Genomic DNA, 11,598 nt, shown 5'->3' on the forward strand with positions numbered 1-11,598 from the left:
CGCGTTGGAGAGCGCGGGAGATCGCGCTGCCGCGCGGCGAGACGCGCTTGCCACGGTGGCCTCGCGGCAAGGCGCTGACGCGCGGCAACTTGCCGCTCGCGGCACGACGCGCGTGTTTTTTGCCGCTAGCGTGGCCGTACCCGAACGAGTACTGCATGTAACGTCTGGCGGTAAATTACTTGGTAAATATAGCTTGAACAGTGCTAGCGGCAACAACTCAGCTAGCACGTAGTTGGCGATATGTGCTAGATTTATTATTGCGATAGCAATTATATGGACACTTCTACCGGATTTCTGCCGTCGCCGTCGCCGTGAGGTTCCCTATAGATAAAATCTTCGCCGCGCGCCGTATGCCCGAGCGGAAGCGTGCGGGGACGCGCGCTGTCACGGAGAGCGAACGCACTCAATCACCCACGCGCAAGCAAGGAAGCGGGAAGCCAGCGCCGTAGGGAGCGCGGGGGGGGGGGGGGGGGGGGGGGGGGGGCGCACTTCTACGCTGCCAACAACCGCGCTCGTCGCTCGTCCGCACCGTCTCTTATCTCCACACGGCTCTGACCTTTCTGCGCCGTGCATTCGCCCCTCAGTTTCCGTTGAAGCGATAGACCGCAAGTACCTTCGCCCGCTGCTGCGGCGTATATATGCGCTTGCTGCCAGCATTTTGAAAATCGTTGTCTGCAGTCATTCAGTGTGATCTATTCATGTTTGTTTGTGCGCGCTCACACCACGCTTGTTCAATCAGTTAGTAATAGTCGGGCCACATTTTCCAACGCACGCTACACATGCAATGCTGCCCGGGGCGGCAGTGCAGCGTTACAGGTGTGTCCCTTCGCACGCGCTGCCCACGGGAAGCGCTTCTCATCAACACCACCGTTTCACACGCGCCTCCTCGTGGTCATCGAGTCTCTCTTCATGTCGGTCTACTTACGCCGCAGCACACCTGCTTACTTAATCAGCTCATGTTTACTACAATTCATATTGCTACCAAAGCCGCTCACCTTACTTCGCATGACATTGCTGTGTTGCTATCGCATTCATCGCTTCGCCCTTAGGGCGAAACTGACTTTTTTTATTTGATAGCACTATCAAGAAACATCGGCCATGGCCACTTGGTTCGTTTACGCGATCCAGATTCACGTACACTCTTGCAACCTTTAATGACGTGTCAGTGATCTTGCAGCGGCGAGGGGCACTCCTGAAACGAACAGCGCAGCACATGGCGTTCTAAGTGGAAAGCGCCTTGCGCGCCCGCGCATACTGTCGCTGACTTCGCTTCCCCTCCCCGCTACAAGGCCGCTGACACGCCGCGCGGTCGACGCTCGCGCGATATTAAAAAATGCAGGGGTGTACATGCAAACCGGTGATGAAAGATATTGCAGTGTAAGAACTCCAGGTTTAAATAGCGGAAAACAAGCTGTGGTTATTAAATCCGCCGTAAGGAATTGCTACAAACGGTTCCGTTTTTCTACCGAGACATGGCAGCCACAGTGCGGTCGAGCCCCTCACTCCAACAGGATAAAGCTGTAGCCTCCGGGCTACAACGGCGGTTATCAGTGATTCTACAATGTTGACGTGCGCACTAGTTCAGTACGGAGACCCATGACGAGACGTGAACAAGAATGCCATGACCCCGCTTCGCATTGCATGTAGACTTGTAAGTGGAATTGCTCTGCATGCTGTGTCGAACCTGATGCGAAACCGGCTGGCTGCAGTATTTGCGTGTCGTATTGTCAAGTCAGGTAAGCAGGCAGTATGCCATCCAAGAACAACTAGTGTTTACTGCGGCATAAGTTGCATTTCAAGGAAACGATGGCAAGCCGCGAACACGCACCTTCCAAATGAAAGACAAGTTTACTGCGCAGTGTTCCGTCAATTAGCCAATTTAGGCATAGCAGTACAATCGTGAGGAGGAGTGTGAAATTTGAACAGAATGCTAAGCTACAACAGATCCACACAATTAACAGAGGCAAACTGTAAAGGCAACGTGACGTTTTGAAGATGACTGCGCCTATCAAGCAAAATATATATGATCCGATGATTTGAGTCACTGATCGATATTCATGCTCCAACGCATTAACATCTGCGATAACAAACGCTGTAGTGGCATGATTGAAGACCTGGTGTTTCTTAGGGAACTCCGAGTGACCAGTACACTGGGTTTTTGCGTCATACCAACAACTGAACTTGTCCTGTGTAGCTGAGAATCGCACCCGCGATCTCATACAGAAAACGAAAACCTTCAGCTCGCAGCCACAAAGAGAGTTAAGAATTGAATCGAACTTATTCTGCAACACAGTTGCGAGGCTGACCAGGCGTAAAAGCTGCAGGCTGCAGCTTCACGGGAATCTGGCCACGTCATACACAGGGCAGCTTCGTAGCGCTTGACCGAAGGCACGCGTTTTACATAACGCTTCGAGCAGAATGCCTGCTTCGGCGCACGGTGGACAGTGAAATAGACGCAGCAGTGCGCCGATGCCTGCGCCCCATTCACCGTCTTCGAAGGCTGCAATTACAATACTAAAAATCTTTACCACCATTTTGTGCCAATATTCTTTGCTTTTAACTTTTCACGTAACACCGTGGGTTCGAAAATTATCGCACGCCGAACGGCAACGAAGATAGCAGGAACGCACCAGCTTTGTCCAAAAAAGGTGGCTGCGTACGCGACGTCTAACTGCTTGCGTAATGCATGTCACTACTGCCGCCTCATGAAATGCAGCTGTTCATATCGCGTGACTTCGTTTTTCACAAATGTCTCGGGATAATCTACAGAAACTTTACATGTGTCATCGTATTGCCATCGTCCCTTTATTTAGTGTTCATCGGGAACTGTTACAAATTCATTTCGCTATTATACCATCCGCCCTAGCCACCTAATCTCTCGCACGGCACATAATTTACAAGCAGCTCGCGTAATGCAGTTTACGTAATAGCGCATCAAAAAGGACGTACGCTTACACACATTCTGTTTTTCAGCGACGGCCGTCACAAAATTGGGTGAACCACACTCACGAGGCACATGGTGTAAGCCGACAACTTCAGGTACCGGCACTTCTTCATGGTGCAGTCGGCGAAGGTTCTTGCACGTGCTGGCATGATGGTCGTTTCCTGTAATGACTGGGCTTGGGCCTCACAGAAGCTATCTTTTTTCCATCGCCAGAAAAAAAAGAAAGGCTTGAGGAGCCGCGACGGCTGCGATGTTTAGAAACCGCTGGGCGTGCCCAGTTCCGCTAACACCGCGGCGGACAGCTGCTCTACTGAATTCGCCGCCTGGTGACAGCTTCGGAAAGTAGACGGGAAATGCTAGCCCATGTGGCTTAAGTCTTTTTCGCAACTTCCGGTGAACAAGTTTAGCGTGTGAGTCGATGAAATCTGGCATTTGTTAAGTCCATTGAAAGTTGCTCGTATGCGTGTGGGCCGAAGTAGACAGCATTAGCTTAGCTGCAGATTTGTACGAATCAGACCGAGCGACCCTCTGCACTAAGAATTTTCACTACGTCGGCGGCATCAACAGTTGTCTTTCATTCCTCATAATTCTTCCATCCCATTCCACCTTCCTTTAGTACAGGGTAGCCAACTGGGCTGTCCTGGTGAACCTCCCTGCCTTTGATTTATCTAGCTGGCGTGCAGCGGTTAAGCGGGGATTACGTTGAGACTTGTTGATCACACATGATGATCGACATGCTTTACAAGCTTTACAAAGGGCAAGTAGGGAAAATTGCATGGTGACAGATGAAGTAGTAAGGGCAACTTTGTGAAACACGCTGACAAAGTAGGTGGCGCCGAAAAGTTAGATTCATTCACAGTAGATTGTCGCACTATGTGGTCTTTTTAGCGTTGCCAAGCATCTAAGTACGGTGGCAGAGAGCCCCACGTAGATGGGAAGCGCCATGTTGAAGCTACAGAGAAGAGAACGTCGTGTTTAATAAGAAAGCACAGCCAGAACTCAACGCACGTTAGTAACTGTAACGTGGAGGCTTGCCCGGTATCATCGGTATCTGTGCAACAGCAAACGATACCGCAGTCAGTTTAGCGCGTCCAAAGGCGGAACTCTTCGGGCCATTAACGGAAATTGAAAAAAAGAGTAAATGACAGGCTTATTAAAAACAAGTCTGTGCTTGGCACAGAAAAGCAGAACATGTAATTAAATCCCCGAGTAATACAACAGCCGTGGACTCATAGGCATTCAGAATTGCAGGCGAGACCATTGCTACAGTGAATGGTGTAACCTACTTGGTGTTTGTTAAGCTGCTACTTCAGCTTGGAATACACATGTAGAGTCCTTTCGTAGAAAGCTTATGAAATTCTTAACGTACTGCACGAAACAGTATGAACAAACTAGTTTGAAAAAAGTACTTCACCTTATCAAAGTCTGTTTTTACTTTAACGAAATTTTGGCAAGTGTTTGGTGAATGAACGTGCCATAATATTTATTTATTTATTTACTTATTTATCTATTTAATTATTAATTTATGTCCCACAGGCCCCATAGAGCATTGAGTGAGGGGGTAAATCAATAGAAAAACAGTACAAAAATAGTAAACCAGAGTAACGGTACAACAGACGCGGCACAATTTGTAGGTTTAAGACATATGCTGTGTGATATGTGTCATTTCGTAGGCATGTGTCATATTGTATTGAATCATTAGAGATATACGTATGACTGCTAAATAAAAAGTGCCGCAATATGGCAAAAACAATCGTTTCGGTTTTTTACGAACCTAAGTGATGTTGTACTTACCAGAACGTCTTTGACTAATGCCACATGACCTGCCACTAAATTCCAAAACAACGAAGAACGTCTCGAAACATATAACAGACTGCAACCTATTACTTCATTTTTGTACCATCCGATAATGTTTTAGAAACGGTATATAGTGGCAAATATGTGTACAGCATATTCCAATTAACGTGGGATAAGCTATTTATAAGGCTGCGAGATACGAGGTTCGGACCGACAGTATTCCGTCAGCAGTCGCCTTGCTTCAGCTGTCTGGGGTATTTTTTGTTATCGTTGATTAGCCCGTAGCCGAGAGAGAGAGAGAGAGAGAGAGAGAGAGAGAGAGAGAGAAAACATTTATTTGTACCATCGAGGTCGTTGATCTTGAGGACGAGTGGGTTGTGTCCTCATTCCAGGACTCCACTGGCCATGGCTGCTCGACGTACTTGCTGGACGAGAGCTTCTTGTCCCGCCAGGGTATCACCGGTCAGCTGTACCTCCCACCACTCAAATGACATGTTAGGCGTCTTTAGGTGTTGAGGTTTGCCCCCGCACCCCCACGAGATGTGAGAGTGTAGAGCGTGTGTCACCGCACCAGGGGCAGAGGCCGCGATATGTTTGTGGGTGTATTTTGCTGTATCTGTGTAGGTTTGGGAATGTGTTTGTTTGGATAAGTCTGAGAGCTACTGCCTCTTCAGTGCTGAGATTTTTGGGAGGGGGAGGATAAATCCTGCGGTTGAGTCGCTGGATGTCGAGTCGGTCGCACTAGCCGAAATTCTTTGACCGAAATAATATTTACACCGAATTCAATATTTCGAATTCGAAAAACATCGTGTTCAATAGCTGTAGTCCGCTGCGTTCCTCGTAGATATTTTTTGCGTGTTCGAAAGTTGTGGCGAAACATACGAAACAAATGCGAAGCTAGCGCCCTCCCACATGTGTCGGGGGCGTGAAAGCAGTGCTCTCGAAATGTGTTTCCAACTACTAATTATATGAAATATCTCATTTTGTGATCCCGAAAAATCGATAAGATGTTGGTGCAACCGTTGGCTGCTGAAGAACGATAAGAAAGCGATAAGAAGTATGATTGCTCAAAGCAGCAGCCGACAGTTAGGTTGACGCCTTGTCCCTATTACGCGGTCGCCAAGCCAGGCATTTCATAGAGTTAGTTGTTGGAAACCTCTTTCGAGGGCTCATGTAGCCATTCTTAAAATTAATTTATGGGGTTTTACGTGCCAAAACCACGATATCATTATGAGGCACGCCGTAGTGGGGGACTCCGGAAATTTGGACCACCTGGGGTTCTTTAACGTGCACCTAAATCTAAGTACACGGGTGTTTTCGCATTTTGCCCCCATCGAAATGCGGCCGCCGTGGCCGGGATTCGATCCCACGACCTCGTGCTCAGCAGCCCAACACCATAGATGAAGCCATTCTTAGCGCGTTATAAGCAGTAGGACTTGGTGGAAAGTTATATATGTGGGTGTCCAGCTACTTCCAGAGGAAATATTTCTACCTGCACACAGAAAACGGCCAGACATCCGAGCATTACGGTAGGCGAGGGGTGCCTCAAGGCGGAGTACTTAGCCCGACGCTTTTCAATGTAACCCTCATTGGATTAGTTGACAACCTGCCAAGCACCGTACGACTTTCCATCTATGCGGGCGACATCTGCATTTGGGCATCAAGTGTAACACGAGTGCAGCTTCGCGCTCGGCTTCAGAAGGTAGCCACAATGACATCTTGCTACTTTCGTCAACGAGGTCTTGAAACCATTGCCATTGCGCAGGATTACCCAATCGATCACGACGCACATTATCGTTGAGACAATGCGTACGTATTTCGGACCCTATGCTAGGATCCCTTCCCACCGCCCGGTGAGCCTCCCTGCTGTAAATTCCTCCCCTCTCTCCCTGTCATCTTTGTATTCCCCTTACCCATTCGCCCAGTGTAGGGTAGCCAACCGGACGTTATTCTGGTCAACCTCCCTGCCTTCTGTTTTATTGCGATAGCAATTATATGGACACTTCTACCGGATTTCTGCCGTCGCCGTCGCCGTGAGGTTCCCTATAGATAAAATCTTCGCCGCGCGCCGTATGCCCGAGCGGAAGCGTGCGGGGACGCGCGCTATCACGGAGAGCGAACGCACTCAATCACCCACGCGCAAGCAAGGAAGCGGGAAGCCAGCGCCGGGAGGAGGGGGGGGGGCGCACTTCTACTCTGCCAACAACCGCGCTCGTCGCTCGCTCGTCCGCACCGTCTCGTATCTCCACACGACTCTGACCTTTATGCGCCGTGCATTCGCCGCTCAGTTTCGTTGAAGCGATAGACCGCACGTACAGCGGTGAGCACTGTTAGGGTGAACACGCGAGCGCGTGGCCGACGGCACTGTCAGCGCCCCGTTACGGTCATCACTGGAAACATTGCGCATGCGCATCACGCCTTCCGCGAAATAATTGTTCCACCGCGCGCATGACGTCATGAATGCACTTGTTCGTCGTCTGCTAGCCGCATTTTTGTTTTCTAAGCCCATGCATCCTGCATTTTAAGATTTCTTTAAACATCTGTGCTTGAACAGAACAAGACAAAAAACTTGTATATCTATGGGGGCTTGTCTATTCGTTCCTTTCAAAGTTGTTGTGCATGCAACGCCGTATATAAAACAACCAAACATCTTTCGCAGCCGTTCATTCTGTCGCCAGATCGTATTATGGCTAGGGTTCCCGATGATGAACGGCGCTCAATTGTCGACCTTTCCCTGAAAGGTTATTCCCAGCGGTATATTGGCGCTTTAGTTAATAGGCCCCTGAAGACTGTGAACAGGATAATTCAAGCCGACAAGTATGAAGGTCGCATTCAGGATGCACCCCGCGCGCCCCGCCCTAAAGCTACCACAGACGATGAAGACGCCCTCATAGTTGCAGCTGCTGTTCGTAACCCTTTCTTGCCAGCCCCAGCAATACGCGAGGACTTGGATTTGGACGTTTCGGACACCACTGTTCGACGTCGCCTGCGTACTGCGGGCCTTCGCAGTCGCGTCGCAGCGCAGAAGCCACTACTAACGGCGGCAAACAAGGACGCACGACGGCAGTTCGCTGAGCTGCACGAAGCATGGACATCAGAAGAGTGGGGTCGCGTCATCTTTTCGGATGAGTCGACGTTTTCGACGCGACAAGACCAAAGATTGCGTGTTTGGAGACTACCAGGCACACGGTGAGGCAAACTTCCTGCTTTGAAAAGCAATTGTTTTAGTTAACGTCACAATGCCACGCAGGAACGACCCGGACAACGTGCAAGGTGTTTCTGCCAGTGGGAGATCGAGTGTGAACGTGTGGGGTGGTGTTTCAAGATATGGTTTAGGGCCCCTGCAACGTATACGTGGACACTTATCGTCGGAACAATACTGCAACATTTTGAACAATGTGCTGTTGCCATATGCGAGCAGTTTATTCCCAGACGGTGATTACCTGTTCCAACAGGACCGGTCACCGATGCACACGGCGCGGGCTGTCAAGGAGTTCCAGGCGGAGCAGCACATGCAGCTACTGGAATGGCCTCCGAAAGGAGCGGACCTGAATGTGATAGAAAACGTGTGGGGCCGTCTGAAAGCTTCTTTGGCAAGGAAGCCCCTTTATTCCGCGACTTCGGACCAGTTGTGGGCGCAAGTCAGCAACGAGTGGGAAAGGCTGAAAGCCGATCGGGAATATGTTCGATCACTTTACGACTCGTTACCGTCCAGAATAGCTGCAGCCGTTGCTGTAAGTGGTCACATGACTCGCTATTAGATTTGCTCATGTTTTTATATTTGTTCTCATGGTTTTGTTTAACTTGAATTGCAAAAGTGCAATTTTCTTGAATAAAAAGTTTAATAATTATCCCTCTTACACTCACTTTTTTCCTTCACGCGCCAATCTTCAATCCAGATGGACCTTGAAATGCAGAAGGTATCAGCTCAGCGAACAAAAAATGCGGCTAGCAGACGACGAACAAGCGTATCGATGACGTGATGCGCGCGGTGGAAAGAGTGTTTCGCAAAGCACATGCTGCGCATGTGCAATGTTTCCAACGATGGCTGTTACGCGGCGCTGATAGTGCCGTCGGCCACGCGAGCGCGTGTTCACCCTAACAGTGCTCACCGCTGTACCTTCGCCCGCGGCGGCGTATGCGCTCGCTGCCAGCGTTTTGACAGTCGTTGTCTCCAGTCATTCAGTGTGATCTATTCATGTTTGTTTGTGCGCGCTCACGCCACACTTATTCATTCAGTTAGTATTAGTCGGGTCACATTTTCCAACGCACGCTACACATGCAATGCTGCCCGGATCGGCAGTACAGCACTACAGGTGTGTCCCTTCGCACGCGCTGCCCACGGGAAGCGCTTCTCATCAACACCACCGTTTCACACGCGCCTTCTCGTGGTCATCGAGTCTCTCTTCATGTCGGTCTACTTACGCCGCAGCACACCTGCTTACTTAATCAGCTCATGTTTACTACAATTCATATTGCTACCAAAGCCGCTCACCTTACTTCGTATGACATTGCTGTGTTGCTATCGCATTCATTGCTTCGCCCTTATCGAAACTGTGACATTTTATTTCTTTTTCCTCCTCCTCCTACTCGCATTTATATTAAAGGTCGTGTTAACTGCTACGTCACAATATTTTTTAAAATTTAGCAACACAATTTAGCAGCCTTTCCGAGGCAGAATAATGAGCTCACAAAAATGTAGTGGGCTGGAAAGTATTCGATAATGATGTTTTAGAATGCATAATTTGGAAACCGAACTTTCGAAATTGGACCAGTTATTAAACGGGCCATCAATGCTCGCTAATTGGTTAATCAAAGATGACAAAGAATATGCCAGCTTGCGGAAGTAGGTTGCTGAGAAAAACCCGCCGTGGTTGCTTAGTGGCTATGGTGTTGGGCTGCTAAGCACGAGGTCGCGGGATCGAACACTGGCCACGGCGGCCGCATTTCAATGGGGGTGAGATGCGAAAATGCCCCTGGACTTAGATTCAGGGGCACGTTAAATTACCCCAGGTGGTCGAAATTATTCCGGAGTTTATGAGACACTACGGCGTGTCTCATAACCAGATCGTGGTTTTGGTAGGCAAAACCGCACAATATAACGCCAAGAAAAAGAAACCGTTGGCTTAACGACGTATCTCGTAGACGGCTTTTCAAATAGCTTTGCAAATAAATGTTAGGTGTGGCACCCTGTATGCCCTGCACACGTTAATAACTATCAACTTCGGTCGCGTTCAGTATCAGCTGCAAGTACGACGCCAGTGGTAGAAGAGGCTTTAAAGCCCCTTCATCTTATAAGAGAAGCGCCAACTAGCGGCAGTGCCTCGTGGTTCTAACGCAATTGCGATCAGTGCATGCAAGGCTGCTTATGTCAGCGAACCTAACTAGGTCCCTGAGCCGATATATGCGGACGACATAGTTTTACTAGTGGACCATGCATGATATTTACAGCGATTCGTGAATATGTGTGGCAATACAGCGACAAAACTAGGCCTCAAGATTTGCACGGAGAAATCGGGAATTATGATTTTTAATGAACAGACGAGCAAGACGTGGTATCAATTCAACAGCAGCTCATACCCACAGACAAGTAATACGAATACTACGAATACCTTTCTACACATAAACGAAGGAAAGGCCTTCTCAAGCATCCACTACGCCGCACCACGACAGAGAGAGAGAGAGAGAGAGAGAGAGAGAGAGAGAGATAGAGTAAACATCTTTATTAATAATGTTTGAACGAAGCGAGGAGCTTGGGTGGAACCTTCAGTCCGGGATCCCTATAAGGTGCTTCCGGCGATGTTATGAGCCCGTTGTATCATGGCTCGGAGGACCTCGGGAGGTCCGTCGCGGAGGGCATCGTCCCACAGCTATTTGTTACGTAGAGGGTAGAGGAGAGTTGGCAAGGGAGGAAAGAGGTTTGCAGTGCACTCAATCGTGACGTGGAAGATTGTGGGCGAGCTGCCACAGCCAGGGCAACGGTACGCATAACAGTCTGGGTAGAATTTATTGAGAGAGACAAGATTTGGAAAAGTTGCGGTTTGCAACTGGCGTAATGCCACTGCTTGCTCTCGCGAGAATAACGGTGGTGGTGCGCCGTGGGGGCGACAAATGTGTGTATAATGACAGAGGATGTCATCTGTAAAGGAGCAAGGGATCCCTACACCCTGGACTAGTCGCCTCACCACGCCGAGCCGCCCGGAGGGAAATTTCTCGGGCAAGAGAACACACAGACGCTGCTCGGCGCGGCAGCGACCGAATTGACCTTCATGCTGCGTCTCACTTCAAGCGAACTAAGCGTCGAAAGCCAAGTGCATGCGAAGCTACATGCACTCGGAGCACTTTGTACACATTTCAGATCGCTTTGATGATGAGCCCCGCGCGACCGTGCACTTTGTCCACGCTGCGTATGCAGCAGCCGCCGGTAGTGGCAGGCTATAGGTCCCATTTTGACCTTGGCTGAGCTTGAAGGTCAGGTTTACGGAACCAGGCGTTTTCTGGGTTTGTACCTGGAGTAGCAGAGCTATCGCTCTAAAAACATAGCGGAGAAAATATTGGCAACAGTATGAAACAGCCGTGTGCTGCAGCAACAATCCCGAGACAACTCAGCTCATCCTGATAGAATTCGAAAGTAATCAGCCAGCGACACACACACACACACACACACACACACACGCACGCAAACATATACACACTTATTCCCGATCGCCCTCGCCGATGTCATTCTCGTCACTCTTCGCAGGCTCGTTGCCCCTCGGGAGGGCGCACTCCACGTGGCCTCTCCATTACGACGAGAGAAGTGAAATTCAACATGGAGAGCGGCAACTTGTCTGATTATATTACACGCGAGATGGGAC

At 49.5% G+C, this 11,598-nt stretch overlaps 1 protein-coding gene across 1 annotated transcript in view; it reads right to left on the minus strand.

Annotated features, from left to right (window-relative positions):
- Window positions 1-11,598, minus strand: part of LOC119448934 (uncharacterized) — a 45,746-nt gene that overhangs the window by 20,260 nt on the left and 13,888 nt on the right. Inside the window, exon 2 of the mRNA XM_049666568.1 lies at window positions 3,010-3,171. Within this exon, the coding sequence (XP_049522525.1) occupies window positions 3,010-3,093 (84 nt within the window). The 5' untranslated portion in view covers window positions 3,094-3,171. The remainder of the gene's footprint in view (window positions 1-3,009; window positions 3,172-11,598) is intronic.

Source organism: Dermacentor silvarum, chromosome 4 (genome assembly GCF_013339745.2).
Source record: "Dermacentor silvarum isolate Dsil-2018 chromosome 4, BIME_Dsil_1.4, whole genome shotgun sequence".
In the NCBI taxonomy this organism is placed as follows: Eukaryota; Metazoa; Arthropoda; class Arachnida; order Ixodida; family Ixodidae; genus Dermacentor; species Dermacentor silvarum.